The 20,579-nt window shown below is 40.5% G+C and overlaps 1 protein-coding gene across 6 annotated transcripts in view; it reads right to left on the reverse strand.

The window, feature by feature from the left end:
• Window positions 1-20,579, reverse strand: part of LOC145352423 (poly(A) polymerase type 3) — a 74,876-nt gene that overhangs the window by 46,541 nt on the left and 7,756 nt on the right. For all 6 annotated transcript variants that reach the window (XR_013888542.1, XM_080202266.1, XM_080202265.1 and 3 more), the window contains exons 2-7: window positions 15,212-15,382; window positions 9,741-9,807; window positions 6,126-6,207; window positions 738-847; window positions 593-646; window positions 84-195 (exon numbers count right to left, since the gene is read on the reverse strand). Coding sequence is in view for 5 of the 6 variants with exons in the window: in XM_080202266.1 (XP_080058392.1) it covers window positions 84-195; window positions 593-646; window positions 738-847; window positions 6,126-6,207; window positions 9,741-9,807; window positions 15,212-15,382 (596 nt within the window). In the remaining variant the exon portion in view is untranslated. The remainder of the gene's footprint in view (window positions 1-83; window positions 196-592; window positions 647-737; window positions 848-6,125; window positions 6,208-9,740; window positions 9,808-15,211; window positions 15,383-20,579) is intronic.

The raw sequence follows: 20,579 nt of genomic DNA on the forward strand, positions 1-20,579 counted from the left end.
TAACCCATAACCAAGGCAAGAATAAATATTTTTCTCCCAATTTCTCACAACAAAGTTATTCACTGTGCACGAGAGTCACTTACCATTAAGACTTCTAATGCATCTCAAGTCCAGGTTTTTAAGTAGCACATCATCGCGAAGATCCAAATCTTCAGGAATCGTCTGAAGTGCCAATCTCGCAAATAAAATATCAATCTGAAACAGAAGATTTGACATCCTAAACTGATCGCATTGTTACTTTCCTAAAAGATAATACGCATTGTGATTTAATTATTAGAAAATTTACCTCTATGCATTTTTGATTTAATATAAACAGCTACTTTACAAGAGTGCAATAAGTATATTATGGCGCACTTCAGTTTAGTAGAATTCACCTTCAGACTTGCAAACATTTAATTGCACATGGAGTTAACTGATATCAGCATTTCTTAATTAATTTCACATATATAGGCATGAAATACTAAAACATTGTAGAATTACACTAGCTATCAGTGATTAATTCCACCATGCAAAAATCATATTTTAATATCATCTTGTAGATAAACTACAAATTTAACTGAAAAACGATGCAAACCAGTTAATACTTAAGTACCTCTATACCATCAAAGGACAGTTTAATTACTGGGACAAAAGCTTCTTCAACAGCCTGAAAAAAAAACAAACAGATTAGTCAATATAGCACATAAATTCAATGAACATTATAAACATGCAAGCAATACAACATTCTCCATACCTACCCGTAAATTCCTCACTTCATCTTGTTGCTTCAGCTTTTCACAGAAGGATGCGAAGAAGTCAATTCTTTCAATGTGGCGAGGTGCAACACATAGAGCATCAATATCAGCACCTAAAAGAATAAGGATTTTTGCCTTACTGTGCATACTTAGCACGCTCGTTAATAGAATATCCAAATTCACCCTTTCTCTATACATCTCCGAAAGTCTGGAATTTTACGGCTATGTGGCGCCACCAGCACATGAAACTCTCCAGCAAGTGTTCAACAGGTTAATCAATCCCAGAGGCACCACAGTTGGATTCAGTCCTAATATCAAACTTCCAGTGTGGTTTAGTGCAAAGTCATTAGGAACAGAAATAAGGGCCAATTTTCTTTGGTAACAGAGCCATCAAGGTTATTTGTAGTACCCAGCTAACTGAATGCAGACACAGAAGGCTTCAACATTTTCAGCTGAAACAGTGTTACAGATACTGCTTACATAGTAATTCCCAAAGGTTGAGAGAACAGCCATCCGTATAAAGGTTGTCCAAGAGTTAGAAATACAAGACTACAGGCATATTGAACAGCAGACACAGCATGCTATAGAGAGCTAAACAATCCCACAACCAATGGATCATATCAAAGTTCTGCTGTCCTGCCACATTCAGTTGTGGATGGTGTTGACAATTAAGTAACTGGAGCTGGTATCCTCAATGATGGAGAAGCCAGCATGTCATTGCAAAACCAAAAGCATTTGCAACCATCTACAGGCGGAAGTGCCTGATAACCATTTCAGCCTCCTTCTGAGGTCTCCATCATTATGTATGCTCGACTTCAGACAATTCAATTAATTTCATATTCTATTAGAACATAGAAGGGACTCGATACAGTAAAGCCCACAGGTCCTGACAATATTGCAGTAGGACTGAAGGCGGACACTCCAGAGTGAGTAACATTCTTAGCCAAGTTGCTCCAGTACAACAGCAACACTGACATCTACTTGCCAATGTGGAATATTGCCCAGGGATGCCTGGTCATCAAGATATGCAAGAAAAATCCAATCTGGCTAACTGCTGTTTCATTACGTTCTCGAACATTAGCAAAGCGATAAGTTCGCATCTACTGTGCTATATAGAAGCAACAACCCCACTCACTGATGGTCAGGACCACAGCTCCAGAACTTAAGCAGCTATGGTCCAAACATGGACAAAAGAGTGGAAATTCAGAAGTGAGGCAAGTGATTGCCCTTAATATCAAGGTAACATTTGACCTAGTATGGCATCAAGGTGTCCTAGCAAAATTAAAGTTGAGAATCAAGGCAAAAACTCTCTGCTGGCTGCAGTCAGACTTTGCATAAAAGAAGTGGGATGCAGTTGCTAAAGGGTAATCAACTTAGCCTCGGGTCATTGTTGCAAGAGCTCTTCAGGACCATGTCCTGTTGCTTCACGAATGGCCTTGCCTTCATCATAAAACAGGAGTGGGATGTTTGTTGATGATTGTACAGTGTTTGGTATGATTCACAACTCCTCAGATACTGAAGCAGTTGTCAAGAAATTCAGACCTACCTCATTGGCAAACAAGGGCCAGGAACTCCAAGTCCTCAGGAATTCATAGTGCATGCACATTCCAGCAGTTAAAGGGCTAAGCTATCCTGACAGTGTACCAGTGTAAAAAGGAAAACAGAAATACACGAAAATCCAGATCATGACCGAGAGCACAGTGCTATAGTCGAGAGGAGTCCCAGGATAGGGTGGCAAAGGAAGTCCCAGACAGGTTCCAGTTAAGAAAGAGCAGGAAAAAAAAAAAAAGAGGCTCCAAGCAGAAAAGGGGGCTGTGATCAGAGAAGCTGTGATAATTGAAGGTGGCGACTCCATGCTGTGGGCCAGGGGCAAAAGTATCTCTTTGGAACAGTCATAACCACCCGGCATGACCGATAAAGTCTAAAGTTCTGCTTAGGAGTTGATGCTTCAGTACAAACTTTGGAATCCAAGGGAAGAGTCTCAGGAAACGCGATTGAAATCTTCTAAGTGGAGCCGTCATTGAGGCCATCCAGGTTGAATCAACTTTGAGGGATAGTGTTTTAATGAGATTAGTTAACCTACAGTGTCAATTGGCTGGGTTGCATCCACCACTGTTCAACCACTTTTTGCCTGTTAACATGCACCTTATATTAACCCTACGTAGTAGATATTTGCACTTTGTGAATAAAACATCCTGAGGCTTCCTCCGATTTCCCCTAACAATCCAACCATCCAGGCTTGTCAGGCAGAATTCTGAACTGGTCACATGACTCTACACTTGCACATAAGTTTAAAGTTACAGTCTCAAAATAGAATATAAAGTTTACAACTGCTAATGTTTATTTGATGGATATGGTGCACATCAAATGGGTTGCTTGAATAATGTGTTTTTGGCATTGTTGGAGCTGCATTTATCCAAACAAATGGGGAGGGCATTTTCTCTCATTCCTGACTTGTACTTTGCAAATGATGGGCAGGCTGGAGAATCAGAATTCAGTGTCTCTGGCCTATTCTCGTAGCTGCGGTGTTTGAATCACTGGTCCAGTCAAGTTTCTAATCCATAGCTTCAGGATAGTGATACTTTTGGATGTCATGGGGAGGTGGTTTAATGGACTTTAGTGGGCACTTGTGTGGCATGAATATCACTTGTCAGCAAGCCTGAATGTTGTCCAGGTCTGGCAGGATGCATATATGGAATGTATTGTGATCCTGGACCTGACACCCAGGTTTTGGTAGGATCTGGTTAGGGACCAATAACTTAGACAATGTTTGAGATTTGAGGCACTTGTTAAGAGACTAAAGCCACAAATTTTGCTGTACAAGGTTAGAAACATAAAACAATTTGCAATATCTACTATGTAGGGTTAATATAAGGTGCATGTTAACAGGCAAAGTGGTTGCAACAAAGGACCTACTGCAAGCTCGGAGCAACTGCGGACTGCTTCCAAGAGGACTGCAATTCATTGGTGATTGTGATGTAGCAATCCAAAAACTCTGCATCTCACTTACCATTTTTGTTCTTTGCAGCCTGCTCCCCAATGTCTATTTCACAAAGTGTCCATTTTGTTATCATTTAATTACTCCAGCCTTCTACCCTACCACAGAATTTCCATTTTGCCATTTCTTACCCATCTTCTGCCTCCATACTTGCTTACAACCAATTACATTTGCAAACTTTTAGTTCTTATCAAAAGGTCAATCTGAAACATGAACTCTTATGAATGCGATTACTGTCACTAGAGAGGTAATGCTTGATAGACTAATGGGACTGAAGGTGGACAAGTCCCCAGGACCGGATGGAATGCATCCCAGAGTTCTGAAGGAAATGGCAGAGGTGATAGTGGATGCCTGAGTAATTATTTACCAAAATTCGTTGGATTCCAGGGAAGTACCGGAAGATTGGAAAACGGCTAATTTTATGCCGCTGTTTAAAAAAGGAAGCAGACAAAAGGCAGGGAATTATAGGCCGGTTAAACGTCTGTAGTTGGAAAAATGCTTGAATCCGTCAAAGGAATAGTGAGACACCTAGAAAAGAATGGTTTGATAGAGCAGACGCAGCACGGATTCATTAAGGGGAAGTCGTGTTTGACGAATTTATTGGATCTCAATGAGGACGTGACTAGTGTGGTAGACAGAGGGGAACCAGTGGATGTGGTGTTTCTAGATTTTCAAAAGGCATTTGATAAGGTGCCTCATAAAGGGTTGCTACAGAAGGTTAGGGTGCACAGAGTTGGGGGTAAGGTGTTAGTGTGGATAGAGGATTGGCTGTCTAATAGAAAGCAGAGTTGGTATCAATGGGTGCTATTCTGATTGGTGGTTGGTGACTAGTGGAGCACCGCAGGGATCAGTGCTGGGGCCTCAGCTATTTACCATTTATTTAGATGATCTGGGAGGAGAGGGTTGAGTGTAGGGTGACGAAATTTGCTGATGACACAAAGATGAGTGGTAAAGCAAACTGCGTGGAGGGTGTGGAAAGTCTGCAGAGAGATCTGGATTGGCTGAGCAAGTGGGCGAGGACCTGGCAGATGGAGTATAATGTTAGCAAGTGTGAGGTTATCCACTGTGGTAGAAATGATAGTAGGAGGGATTACTATTTAAAGGGTGAAAAGCTGCAGCATGCTACAGTGCAGAGAGACCTGGCGGTCCTTGTGCATGAGTTGCAAAAACCCAGTCTGCAGGTGCAGCAGGTGATCAAGAAGGCGAATGGAATGCTGGCCTTTATAGTGAGGGGGATAGAATATAACAGCAGGGAGGTCTTGCTGCAACTGTACAGGGTACTGGTGAGGCCGCAGCTGGAGTACTGTGTGCAGTTTTCGTCACTGCACTTGCGCAAGGATATTTTGGCCTTGGAGGGAGTGCAGAGGAGGTTCACTAGGCTGATACCAGAGATGAGGAGGTGAACTATGAAGAGAGACTGGGTCTGTACTCGTTGGAGTTTAGAAGGATGAGGGGGAATCTTATAGAGACATATAAGATAATGAAAGGGATGGATAGGGTAGAGGTAGAGAGATTCTTCCCGCTTAGAAAGGATAACGGGGGAGGGGGGGTTGTTTAGAAGGTACTTCTTCACTCAAAGGGTGGTGAATCTCTGGAATTCTCTGCCGGTTGAAGTGGTGGAGGCTACCTCACTAAATATATTTAAGTCACGGGTAGATAGGTTTTTGGTAGACAGGGGAATTAAGAGTTATGGGGGAGAAAGCGGGAAAGTGGAACTGATCCACTTCAGTTCAGCCATGATCCTACTGAATGGCGGAGCAGGCTCAAAGGGCTAGATGGCCTACTCCTGCTCCTATGTTCTTATTTCCCTTTCCCTTCTGTACAGATAGTGCCTAACCTGCTGAGTATCTCCAGTCTTTTCAGATTTCCAACATCGAATATTCCAGCTTGGTTTGGTCTACTTGTTGTTTCTTTTGCTGTCTTATGACTTGTGAATGGACTTCTTTTTAGCTCTTGAAATTTACCAAGATTCAAAGTTGCATCCCAATCCTTAACAACGGGAGTGTCTCTATACTCAGTACATAATTGGAACTTCAGACCAGGTAGAAGGAACTCACATACCCAGGTGGGTTTTAAGCACCATTGCTTTCAATGACATTTTTTAATAAATCCAAAACTAGATTCTTGTCCCCTGTCTTGCCACTCCTATCATTCAAAATGTATTAAACTGATGGTGCCCAGACACCACTGCAGATGTTAACAAGTCATTCAAAGGCTGGAATTTTAACTAGGACTAGTGGATTCAGAATGACTAAATTTTCCCCTTAATATTAGCATTGCTGTAGGTATAGGGATCTGTGGCTTAGAAAATTCCATCCAGTGCTGGATGTATGTATTGTCAGATGTGCACATAACAATGATTTTAGCCAAATACATTAAAGTCGACAACGTACCTTTTGTGTGCACTCCTAATCTGTACGAGCCAAATGTAAAAATTTTCCCACCAACATTCTCTATTACAGATGGTGGAAGGTTCTGCAGGAAAAGAAAAATCAACAATTTACATCTTCTCTGAAGGACAAATTAATCTGCGTATCTATGGTATCTTAACAGGTTTCTCATGGTGTCTCAATATTTTGCAAATTTTGAAGCAAAGTGACTGGTGCTGTATAGATGAACAAATAGCCCCCACAAATAGCAATGAACAATAAGTTGATTTTAGGTGATGAAAGCTTAAGAAAAAACCTCAGATAGGATGCCAGATCTCACTACACTTCCTCAATTAATGCTATGGGAATTTTAAGTCCATCTGAACAGAAAGACAAGATGTCATTTGATGTCTTATCAACGTACCACCCTCTCATTACTAGAATGTCAGCTGAGACTGTGCACTCAAATCCTGGAGTGGTGTGCAAACCTAAACCAACAACTGGATGATGAAAGTGGCGAGGTCGTTACCAATTCAAGGGGATTTTACGATAATCAGTGCACATACATTGTTTTTTCAATCAAGAGTAAAGATAGATGCATTCAGCATTTGAAGTTCAAGCCTACACACTGGTGCCACCTCAGTGTATTTACATGTTAAGGGAACTTGTGCTCCTTCATCTGTGGCATTTTACTTTTGTGCAGTCTAGTCTCATCTGGGAGCCCCAAACCATTTGATATTCAACATATAACATAGAACATAGAACACTACAGCGCAGAACAGGCCCTTCGGCCCACGATGTTGTGCCGACCAGTTAAAAAAAAACAATGACCCACTAACCTAAACCAATCCCTTTTCGTCCATAAACCTATCCACGGATCTCTTAAACGCCCCCAAACTAGGCGCATTTACAACTGCAGCAGGCAGGGCATTCCAATCCCTCACCACCCTCTGGGTAAAGAACCTACCCCTGACATCCGTCCTGTAACTACCCCCCCTTAATTTAAAGCCATGCCCCCTCGTGCTAGCTTTCTCCATCTGAGGAAAAAGGCTATCACTATCCACCCTATCTAAACCTCTAATCATCTTACATGTTTCAATAAGATCCCCTCTTAGCCGCCTTCTTTCCAGCGAAAACAACCCCAAATCTCTCAGTCTCTCCTCATAGGACCTCCCCTCCATACCAGGCAACATCCTGGTAAACCTCCTCTGCACCCTCTCCAAAGCCTCCACATCCTTCCTGTAATGTGGGGACCAGAACTGCACACAATACTCCAAGTGCGGCCGCACCAGAGTTGTGTACAGTTGCAACATGACGCTGCGACTCCTAAATTCAATCCCCCTACCAATAAACGCCAAGACACCGTATGCCTTCTTAACAACCTTATCTACTTGATTCCCAACTTTCAGGGATCTATGTACACATACACCTAGATCCCTCTGTTCATCCACACTATTCAGAGTCCTCCCGTTAGCCCTATACTCGACACATCTGTTATTCCTACCAAAGTGAATTACCTCACACTTCTCCGCATTAAACTCCATCCGCCACCTCTCGGCCCAGCTCTGCAACCTAAGTCTCCCTGCAAACTATGACACCCTTCCTCACAATCTACCACACCTCCGACTTTGGTGTCATCAGCAAATTTACTAATCCACCCAACTATACCCTCAACCAGATCATTTATAAAAATTACAAACAGCAGTGGCCCCAAAACAGATCCCTGAGGCACACCACTCGTAACTGAACTCCATGACAAATATTTACCATCAACCACCACCCTCTGTCTCCTATCTGATAGCCAATTCCTGATCCAATTTCCTAGATTACCCTCAATTCCATACATCTGCATTTTCTGCAGAAGCCTACCATGGTGAACCTTATCAAACGCCTTACTAAAATCCATATATACCACGTCAACTGCCTTACCCCCATCCACCTCTTTGGTCACTTTCTCAAAAAACTCAATAAGGTTAGTAAGGCACGACCTACCCGCTACAAAACCATGCTGACTATCTCCAATGAATTCATTACTCTCCAAATAACTATAAATCCTATCCCTAATAATTTTTTCTAAAACCTTGCCCACAACAGAAGTAAGACTCACCGGTCTATAATTCCCAGGGAACTCTCTGTTCCCCTTCTTAAACAATGGGACAACATTCGCTATCCTCCAATCTTCCAGTACTATACCAGAGACCAACGACGACCTGAAGATCAGAGCCAGAGGCTCTGCAATCACCTCTCTTGCCTCCCAGAGAATCCTAGGGTAAATCCCATCCGGACCAGGGGACTTATCTATTTTCAAACCCTCAAGAATATCCAGCACATCCCCTTTATCAACTGCAATACTGTCTATTTTACACCCCTGCAACCCTGTGTCCTCCTCAGCTATATTCATGTCCCCCTGCGTGAACACCGAAGAGAAATATTGGTTCAATGCCTCTCCAACCTCTTCCGGTTCCACACACAACTTCCCTCTGCTGTCTGTAACTGGCCCTAATCTTGCCCTAACCAACCTTCTGTTCTTGACATACCTATAGAACGCCTTAGGATTCTCCTTAATCCTATCGGCCAAAGTCTTCTCATGTCCTCTTTTAGCCCTTAACTCACTCTTCAACTCCCTCCTAGCCAATCTAAAGCTTTCTAGTGCACTACCTGAGCCCTCAAGTCTCATCCGAACATAAGCCTCCCTTTTCTTTTTAACCAACGAATTAACTTTTTTAGTGCACCACGGTTCCCTAGCCCTACCAATTCCTCCTTGCCTGACAGGGACATACCTATCACGGACTCACAGTAGCTGCTCCTTGAAAAAACTCCACATTTCGGACGTTCCCAGCCCCTGTAATCTCCTAGTCCAACCTATGCTTCCTAATTCTCTCCTAATAGCCTCATAATTACCCTTCCCCCAGCTAAAACTACTGACCCGAGGTTCATGCCTATCCCTTTCCATCACTAAGGTGAACGTAACCGAATTGTGGTCACTATCACCAAAATGCACACCAACTTCCAAGTCTAGCACCTGGTCTGGCTCATTTCCCAGCACCAAATCCAATATAGCCTCACCTCTAGTCGGCCTATCTACATACTGAGTCAAAAAACCTTCCTGCACGCTTTGTACAAAAACTGACCCCTCTAACGAGCTACAGCTATAGCAATTCCAATCAATATTAGTAAAGTTAAAGTCCCCCATAACAATTACCCTATTACTTTCACTCCTAACCAGGATCGTCTCCACAATCCTTTCCTCAACCTCTCTAGAACTTTTAGGAGGTCTATAAAAGACTCCCAACAGGGTGACCTCTCCTCTCCTATTTCTAATCTCCGCCCATACTACCTCAACAGACAAGTCCTCATCAAACTTCCTCTCTGACACTGTGATACAGTCACTACATACTTCAAATATTCTTGAAGCTACTTACAAAAAACTGAAACACCCTTTAGTTTGCTCAGTCCCAGTGCACAATTACCAATTTCTCAGGAAGGATCCCACACCCCGTACTATGTTGAAAAAAAGCTGCCTGTTTTCAGAAGCATTGTCTTAGACCATCATTCTCCAATATATCTATTCAAATACTAGTTGCAAGTGACAGCATAAAACATGCAAAGAATGAAATTTCAATTAAGCACCAGCCGTACCTTAATTTCACTAGTATCCCGGATCCACTCTTTAACCAAGCTATTTAGCTTTCCGAGAATTGCAATTCTGCAAAATAAGGAGGTAGTTAAAATATCACTGAACGTATCCTAAAGGATTTTAATCAAGAGGTTACTTCATCGCTCACCATTTTGAGTTACTATTCACAGTATTTATTACAAGTAAACTTGCACGGCCACCCTAATTTAAATAAAAACAGGAAATGTTAACGAAGGGTTACAATCAATATGCTCATTAACATGTGGGCTGACTTCAGTATTTGCAACATTTACATTTGCATTATTTAGCATTCATGACTTTTCATTTGCTCTCAGCTTAGCGAGATCAATTGGGAATATAACTGCGACAAATGCTCCAAATTAGTCAGACTGAAAAGTAACAAAGAGGATCGATGTTGGACACAGTCAGTTTTAACAATGAAACCCCCCTATAGATTCAACACTGCAACTGCCTATGACATCAAGAATATTTCCCAATTGGAAAATGCAGATCTTTCCCAAAATATGACAATCTGAGCCTAAATTTTCTCGTTGCTACCTTAGGTATTGCTACTATTAGGAAGAATGTGTTGGCCTTAAAGGGTTCAGAAAAAGTTCACAAGAATAATCCCTGGAATGAAGAGTTTGTTGTATGAGGAACGGTTAAGGGCTTTGGGTCTGTACTCGGAATTTAGAAGGATGAAGGGGGTTCTTATTGAAACTTACAGGATACTGCGAGACCTGGATAGAGTGGACGTGGAGAGGATGTTTCCATTAGTAGGAAAATCCAGCGGGCAGAATCTCAGGCTAAAGACACAATCCTTTAAAATAGAGATGAGGAGGAATTTCTTCGCCAGAAAGTGGTGAATCTATGGAACTCTTTGCCGCAGAAGGCTGTGGAGACCAGGTCATTGAGTGTCTTTAAGACAGAGACAGATATGTTCTTGATTAATAAGGGGAGCAGGGGTTTTGGGAAAAAGGCAGGAGAATTGGGATGAGAAAAATATCAGTCATGATTGAATGGCAGAGCGGACTCGATGGGTCGAGTAGCCTAATTCTGCACCTTTGTCTTATGTGCGAATCCAATTTAATGGCGCATCTTAAATTATAAAACAAAGAATGCACCAGATGAGGAATTTACAATGCACCCCTTTTGGAAAAGCAACATCAAAACAGAGTTTGAAAAATAACAATTGATACAAACAAATTGTCTCTGGCAAATCCAAAGGGAAATTGGTGAAAAGTAATTCAGAGCAATTTTTAATTCACCTAGAAGTTTTTAAAACTCTCTCAGAATATGGGTGTCATTAGCAAGGCCAAAATTGGGTATCCTTATTGCTACACCACTTTCTTGAACCACTGCAGGTCACTTGGATAAAGGTACACCCACTGCGTAGTCTCAATTTTGACCCAGTGACAATCAAGGAACAGATGTAAGTCCAAGTTGGGATAACGCATGACTTGGAAGTGATGGTGTTCCCATGCACTTGTCGCTCTTGACCATCTGGATGAGAGGCTGCAGGTTTGGAAGTTGCTGTTTAAGATATAGCAAGCTGCTGCAGAGTTTAGATGGAAGAGGCAGTATAAATAATTCAAAAGGCAAATAAAAATCAGAAGTTGTACTTTAGGTGCTACAAGTAAAAGGAAAACAGATGTAATTAAATCAGGAGACAAGAAAGTAAAACATTATAGCAGAAGGTCAGGTTAGCTGTGCATGGCCTCAAAGAAGCATTCCTTACACACAGTGCAAAGCAGGGTTGCCCAAACCAAGGATCATGACACCAGACATCAGATTTTGGGGTTGCAAGCTCAAAGACAGCAAGGGAATGCAAAAGCCGAGTTCCCTTTAACTCCACATATTAAAAAAGGATTGTGGGTGTGCCCTAACTGATCTTTTGAGGCCCAATTCCTGCTCCAAAAAGCCAGTATCCTACCGTTACTCACAAAACAGACCCCACCCAGCACTCCGGAATCTCTCCCGCTCTCAGTTCTATACCCACCTGGCTCTCACTGGAGTCACTGCAATTGTCAAGCCTCGAAATGGGGTCTTAGGCGGAAAAAGTTTGGGAAGCACTTGTGCAAATTAACAAACCAAATTAAAATATGTGCAAATTCAATTTGAGAAGTTTGACATGGCTGTAGGTTAGTTAGGATTAAGAGCCAAATATACCAGATTTAAAGTCCACAGGAAAGGCAGGGAAAATCATGGAGGGCAAGGGCCTGAATGACAAATGATGAAATCATTAATGATAACAAAAGGACACAACCAAAAACAAGCAATCAGTGCAGACTTTAGTACACAGTTAAGAAATGGAAAAGCATTGAAAGACTTTAGTAGGAATTTTGTATAGGCTCTCTGGTTGCTTTGTATAAATGCAGAGACAAGCATACAGTAAAAATAGAGTGATGTTATTAAAGGATTTAACCTTCATTACAGACTGGGACAAGCAGACTCGCATGTCAGAAACAAAGTGAATTACTCAGGATTTGATCTGTAACAATGTGTCTGAGGACCAATAAGGTCATAATTGATTGAGTACTAAGGAAGACAGATTTTGTTAATAGCTTGACAATGAACAAACATTGATCTTATGATTATTAAATCAGAAATGTAAAATGGCTACTATTTTCTAGATTTAGTTAAGGCTGACTTCAAAGTCACAAGATAGAAAATGATCATAGTAAACTGGCAAATGTTTGTAGGTAAAACAACAGATAAATCAGTGAAAGGTGCTCAATAAAGAAGCTTGCAAAGAAACATTTATAGCCCTAAGGGGCAAGAGTTTTACCTTCCAAAAACAGCCACTGATGATCAAAGAGATAAGAGACAACAAAAAACCAAAAGAAAAAGCATAGAAAAATGCAATGAAATAGCACAGATATAAGGGCTAAAAAGATGAAAAGAATTTTGTAAGCAATATCACAAATCGATCAACTTTTTAAACAATTTAATAGGAGCGGGACTTTTTTTAAAAAATGCAGAGGGTGGCAATAACTGGAAACCTATTACCCACAAAGTGGAGGAAGTGAAAATAATCAATAATTTGAAAAACCTCTTTGGACTATAGGGATTAAGCTGGGGCAATGAGAAAATGACTGGATTGCTCCATGGTGATAGATTTAATGGGCCAACTGGCCTCCTTCTGTGTTGTAAATTACTCCAGTCTACACTTTATAAAATATTCCGGAGCAATGTTGAGCCCTTTGAAACTGATAATGGTGATTTTGGCAATGAAAATGTGATGTTGACTGATTTCAGTATTTACAGTAGAGATCAGCTTGTCAATATTCTAAGGAATCAGGGAGGGACTCAAAATTAACGCAAGCTAATGGCAGCAATGAAGAAAACAATGGCTCTGATGATTTCCATCTCAAGTTTTATAGAGAAATATAATCCTCTAAAGTTCTCTACCTTCAGGAGCCATTCCATTAGATTTGAAAATTGCACACCATTCTACTATTTAGTGAAACTAGAGATTCTGGAGAATTGTGGCCCAGTTAATATATTCTGAACAACAGATGTTAGGTTAAGTATAATTAAGGACAGAGTGATTGAAAACTTCATGCTGATCAGACTGCCACATTAGACTTGTAAATGGTAGGTCATGCCCAATGAATCGGATTGAAATTTTTTGAAGATGTGACTGAAGCAGTGGACAAGAGAACATGTATGGGTATTGGACTTCCAGAAGGCATTTGTTAAAGTCCCTTGTAAGAGACCCTGAGCTAAAGCTCATGGAACTGAAGGAAGATTATGGACCTGGCTTGGAAATTGGCTATTGGGCAGGAGATAGAGTAGGGATAAATGCGAGATCCTGTAATTGGTAGGCCGTGATTTAGTGGTGCGCTGCAAGGGTCTGTATTGGGGCCTCAGCTGTTTACCTTAAAGGTCTGGGCATCACTCCTTAAGAAAAATATACTGGCTTTGTAGGAAATGCAGTCTATATTTACTAAAATTGTTTTTACTTTTTCATTTGATGCGAACATTGCTAGCAAGGCCAACATTTAGCAATCCTTAATTGCTCTGTGGTGGCAAGCTTTTTCTTGAACTGGAGTTCAGAAACATACCTGAACTTCAAAAGTTAAATTACATGGAGAGATGGAAACTATGGCTATATCCCCTGGAACCCTGAAGACCAGTGTTGCATTAAACTTCGATTACTCTCATGACATAATTATTCATGACATTTGATGTGCACCCAGAACTCCAGCATTTCAGCTTTTCACCATTTAGAAAGTGCTCTGCTTGTGGTGTTCTTTTGAGGCCCATTGTGAACAACCTAACATTTATCCATTTTGAAATTAATTTGCCATCATCTGCCCATTCTTTTAATCTGTTACCAATTTAATAATTTAATTTTCATCTGCACTGCTTGGAACGTCACTGGCAAATTTGTTTGTGGTTTTTGATTTAAAAATTCATGATATTGAAGAGAACAGTTAGCGTAGGTTTCCAGTGGTTGTAGTTGAGGACAGGACATATTCTAAAGATTAGAACACAACCTTTCAGAAATTAAGAAACACTTCAACACAAAAGTGAAAAGTTTGAAACTCTTCTCCACAACGACATAAGAACATAAGAATTAGGAGCAGGAGTAGGCTCCTATTAGAATGAATGACAATTCATTGCAAATCAACTGCTAATTTTAAAACCAAAATTAACGTGTTTAAGTAAAAGTATTAGAGAACATGGGACAAAGCCAAAAATATGGAATTAGGTCACAAATAAGCTAGGTTTTCATTGAAAGCTGCAACAAGCTCAAGTGGCTAACCAGCCTACTTTTCTATGTGGCCCTCAGATAGGATACACTGCAGCTGCAGTGCCCTGATACTGGACAGACTGGATATCTTGTGAACCTTTTCATTTAAATTTGGAAAAACCTATCAGGAGTATCGGTGTCAGAGTGTGCAACAAAATTGGGAATATGGTTAGAAATGGGGAGACACGGTTGACATCCGAAAGAGACAGGCAGACACGGCCAGTGATCTTCCCCTTTAACTAATTTTTAATCATATTCATTTCCTAAATACAGAAGCTAATAATTGAGATGAAACGTTTTCTGGAACAACAACACAATAATGTCCAGTTAGTGCCGGTGATATAGGAGAGGAAAGAATGTAAGCAGAGCAAGTTTTTAAACACAGCCAAGTTCGACGATCACAAGCGCAGAGGTGAGCAATTCTGAAAGGAATTATATCCTAGGTGCTTTTTTAATCACAAATCTCCCAGCCCACAAACAGAAGATTATTATGTTTGTATGTGGAGATGGAAAATTTACTATGGTCAAAAGAATGAGTAGAGCTCCAGGGTATCACACCTCTACCCTGATCCATGTACAAAATAAAGACCAGTCAAAGCAAGTCAGTCAGATGAATAAATAAACAAAAACTTGACTGAAAATCAGGGAAAACAAAGGTTTATTAAACTAGGGCTGAATAGCTTTCCAATTGTGGCTGATTCTTGCAAGATTCACCTGTGCTGCAGCTCCTCTTCCTCTTCAAAGACTCCAAAAGGTTTCAATGCTTCAATGAGTTTTTGAGTAAGCACGTAATCATTTTCCTTTGGTGAAGCCAAACTGATTGGAGATGTAATACCATAATGTTTGTGTGTCTGGGGCTGCAGAGATCCTTGATTTGCAGCAGGGCTGTGGAACAAAACAGAAAAAAAATCAAACTAAACAGAAATTGAACACTTACTGCTTGTGATATGTGAGGTTGGAGCAAATAATTCTATTTATAAAATCTGCGAGTAAATCAAAATTATTTAAATCTAAGTACATTCAGCACTAAAGTAACATCATTGCACAATGAAGTTCATCAAGTGCATTCAAGCGATGGCAACTGTCCATTCCTATTTGCTTATGATCAGGCAATGGGTTACATTCCTTCCCGAACTGCTGCAATCCGTATGGCGACAGTTGTTTCATAGTGCTATTAGGGGGAGTTCCAGGATTTTGACCTAGCAATGCTGAAGGAACAACAACATATTTTCAAATCCAGATGGTGCACAACATGGGAAGGAACTTGGTATTCTTATTTGCCTGTTCCCTTTCTCCTTTACAGTGCACACTGCTGCCAACATGCACTGGCTGTGGAGGTAATACCAATCAAGTGGGCAGTTTTGTCATGGATATTGCTGAGATTCCTGGAACTCTCTCATCCAGGCAAGTAGGAAGCATTCCGTCACATTTCTGACTTCTGCCTTGGATGTGGTGGAGGGCCTTCAGAGTCAAGTGAGCTGCTACTCTGCAGAATACTTAGCCAATGACCTGCTCACACAGCACAATATTTGTGGCTGGTCCAATTATGTTTCTGGCTAATGATGGGGAAGTCAGTAATTATGTCACTGAATATCTAAGGGAAGTGGTTGATTCTAAGTGACAAAATTTGACATTTATGGATTAATTCCCTCTTCCAGTCACTACTGGTGAGCATTTACAACAGGTTTAATCAAGGTTAAATACTTTCAAGTCTACAATGCTGTCATTTCACTGGAATTTCAAGAATGTTGAACTACAAAGATATTTCTCATCCTAGTTTTGCTTCCATCTGTCATCTGCAGCACACATTATACATACATATATATTAAAAATATTATATAAAGTGGTAAAGATTATCTATCCCACATGAGACCACAGCAACTCCTTCAAAAGGGAATCACAATTTATCACTGTATCCAGTACAGATATGGTAGCATATTTTTACAGAAAAATAGCTTACAAATTAATATAGCCAATGTCACGAGTAGAATGCAGGTTGCCCTTGAAAATCAATCTAACATATTTAATTGCAATTACTGAAAAACTGGCAGGTATAGTGCGCACTGGAACAGTTTCACAAAACATGGAAGCACAAAACAGCAGTGACCAGCAAAGGAAACCTGCCACATTGAATGTAAAACAGTAGTCTATATTAAGATTACTCATCCAGCACATGAAAAAAATTCTGATGGTGAACATACTTGCCCAAAATACTCTCCAAGCGAGTCATCTTGACACCAGCTGGCAAGGTGGGGCAAGATCACAACAGAAGATGCAAGCAAAACGGAAAACAAAAAGGAGGCGATGCACAACCACAAAGAACACTGGCAACATCCAGCATTCCTATTAGCAAGTAGCTTTCTTATAAAAGCTGTGTTGTACATGATTATATTTTAAGATTTTATATTAATGTAAAGGATTTCATCTACAGCTACTTGCAAAGCATTGCATGGTAGCAGGATACGTGAATGTAATTTTCACATCAATATTAGAAAAACAAGCATGGATCTGTGATAATCAAAAAACTCGAACAGGATAAAACAGAGGATCCTCAGAGACAGAACAGCACAACTATATGCTAGCTTGTGTCTTTTTTCACCTTTCTAATAGAAATAAAGAGAAAAAAAACTCATGCAAGGTTATGGGCTTTACAATGATTACTATATTTAAGGCCAATTATTCAGGAGTGCAATGGATACTCTCCACTTGGATTAGTGCAGCTCCAATACTGTCAAAAATTCAACATCGTCCAGGACAAAGCAGCCCACTTGATTGTAGATGGGTTAACATTCACTCACTCCCTCCTTCCACTATCAATGCACAGTGGCAGCACTGTTTACCATTTACAAGATGCAAGACAGGAACTCACCAAGGCTCCTTCAACAGCACCTGCCAAAACCACAACTGCTCCCATTTCGAAGAACAAGGACAGCACATGCATGGAAACAGCACCTGCAAGTTCCCCTCCAAGCCACACACCATCCTGACCTGGAAACATACTGCCATTCCTTCAATGTCACTGGATAGAATTCTGGAGCTCCCTCCCTATCACTATGTGTGTACCTACATAACAAATAGAATGGTTCAAAAAGGCGGCTCACCACCACTTTCTCCAGGGCAATTAGGGATGGGCAAATGATAGTTGAGTCAGCCCACGTCCCATGAATCAATGAATAAAAACAATACAAACTTGTATAACTGACAAAATTTGAGACCCCAATATTTTACGGCAAGCTTAGGAAGCTGACTTTGGCATCATTTCCCAAGTAACCATCCTCAGTATCATCAAGCACTTTCAATATTCCACGTTAGAAATTATTTTTTGACAATATTGGGATAACAGTTCATTCTATGGTCAATGACTCATTGGCACAATGTTGAGGGTGCTGGCATATTTCCACCTTTCGTGTATGATTTTTCACGTTCCAACGTCCTCGTTCCACGTCTTTCAGATACAGTCCTCGAAAGGTTTATTGATATCTACATTCAAGGACTGATCAACACTAATCTGACTGTTGGGAATAAGGGCAAAGTTGTTGTTGGTTATTCTCTTACATTGGACTACATGCTCAAATTCCAACTACTGACAATATGGTAGGTGAACAAACATTTTTCTTTCAGTATATTTCGTCTCAAATTCCACACTTCTCCCACTAATTTCTGCAATTGCCTTCATCCACCCAACCTCTTGAGTACAGACAACAATGTTTTTCTGAAATTTCTCAACCTTTGTGCTTAAATATCACCATGGGCTTTAATTGTACAACTGAACCACTGTGAACCGCATCTTCCAATAGCTAGTTGTCTTTACAAGGATGGTTTTCTACTCATCTTAGCCTGGCACAGTTCATTAACGTTTCATCCATATGCCTAAAGCTGGCCAATCAATGTCCATTCTTCAGTGTTGGATCACAAAACAGTGGATTTGATGACTTTGGCCGATGTGAAATTTTTGTTTTCTGACGAGCACCAAGTTTTGCCATTTCATGAATCTGTTGCACCTAATACCAGTGAAGTCTGAAATATCATCCTTTGATTCTCGGAGGGCACAGTTAAATGGCTCCGCCAGTGATAACACAATAGTTTTGCCAATATTCATTAAACCAATCTACCATTTTCATCCAGTTTAAACGGAGTTATGTACTTAATATTCTTTCTCAAAGGAATCAAGACAGATTATGTAGTACAAGTTAGTCTTGCTGATTGTTTTGATTATTAATTACAATTCACAACCAGAGTTTGGTTCCAAAAAGTTAGGGTTGATTTTACACGAAGTACAAGGAAAATTTCTTTAAGCCAAAAGTCTTTGGGTCGACCTTTACACAAATACATAGAGTACTCATTCTCTTGATGGAACATTCAGCACAGTTACTCCCTGACGTCCAAAATACAAATAACACTGAAGACTATTTCAAAATGTGATACCCAAATCATTTTCTAATTTCACTAGTGGACACTCCCATTTATTACTTTCAGCTCCAAAATCTCCATGTTTTTCAAAATGTCCACTTGATTAATAATGTGTCACTCCAGTGATATTTCCTCTTGTTCATTCCAAACTCAAGACTACATAATCCTATATTACGGACAAAGGGTAAAAACAATGACTGAACCAAAACAAAACAAAAAAAATCAGAAAGCTAGAAATATGTAGCAACTTTATCATATTTTGGCCACCCCCCTAAAACTTCATTTCACTGCTGATGTGTGCAACGCTGCTTTCAATTCGATCTTGAAATTTCCAGTGGCTGTACTTCCATTTTCACTCGAAGTTCATCCGTACCTGCATTTCCCTAGACTTCTCTCTCCAATTCTAACATCTATTTTAAGATCACAGAATCAAACAACCCACTGGATGAATTTCTTCCCTCCCTATTCCCTATAAATACTCAAGTTTTTCCATCAGTTCTTCAGTCTCCAATAACACCACTTTCAAAACCAGCTATTCTGAAATGGCTATTTTCCTCAGCTATTCCCCACCACCTCAACCTACCATGCCCTGATTCTTCAATAAAAACAAAACACTGGTATACTGAAAATTTGAAACAACAAAGTGCTGGCAAAAATCAGGTCTGATTGTACCTGTGGGGAAACAAACAGCTATCACGTCCAGTATCATTCTTTGGAACCTAAAGGAGGGATCTGCCAGCTGCTGAGTTTTGCCAATACTTAGTTTTTATGCCCTCACTCTTAATGCTGACAACTCATGGTCATGAGATCTTCACCTTACCTAATACTTAATTTCAGAACTATGGTAGGTTAGCTTAAAATCCATGACAGGAATCATTTCTCTGGACTAGTCACTAGCCTGACTTAATCTGTACGACAGAGCCTCATGTAACTTCTGGAGATAAAACCTTCCTCAGCAAAGCGCAGCTTGATCATCATTCACACAGCAAGGCAAACCTGAGATCATATCATTGCAGTCATGCAGAATGTTTTGCGTTAACATAAGCAAATGAACCCAAACAATGTTACTTTATAACTACCCAAGAATAATTTATCCTCCCAAGCACAATTAACCCTTCCACTGGGACAAGCCAGAAATTAGAAACACATGTCACTATTATACTAGGAGCACACATGGCACATCACCACTAAAAGAAAGCTGTGCCTGGCATTTGTCATGCATAATTGTTACACTCCCACGTGGCTATATCCTCACATGACACAAATCTGATGATGTTCAGAACGGCACTCCAGTAACTATTTATGAACATGTGCAAAGGTCATATTTGAGGGTGTTATGATTTCCATAAAGACCAATAATTTAAGAAATGTGACTTTCCAGTTAACAGTTGAAAGAATGACAACGCATTTCACAAAGTAAAACTTCTGTTACAAAGGACCAAAAGCACTAACTAAACATTTTGTCGGCAACTTAAAATCACAAGGGGCACATGCACCACAGTGGCATAGTGGATAACATTGCTGCCTATCAGTGCCAGTGACCCAGGTTCAATTCGCGGCTTGGGTGACTGTGTGGAGTTCATACATTCTCTGGGTCTATAGAACATAGAACATAGAACATTACAGCGCAGAACAGGCCCTTTGGCCCACGATGTTGCGCCGACCAGTTACA

The sequence above is a fragment of the Carcharhinus amblyrhynchos genome, chromosome 14 (assembly GCF_965287045.1).
Source record: "Carcharhinus amblyrhynchos chromosome 14, sCarAmb.v2.hapA, whole genome shotgun sequence".
Classification (NCBI taxonomy): Eukaryota; Metazoa; Chordata; class Chondrichthyes; order Carcharhiniformes; family Carcharhinidae; genus Carcharhinus; species Carcharhinus amblyrhynchos.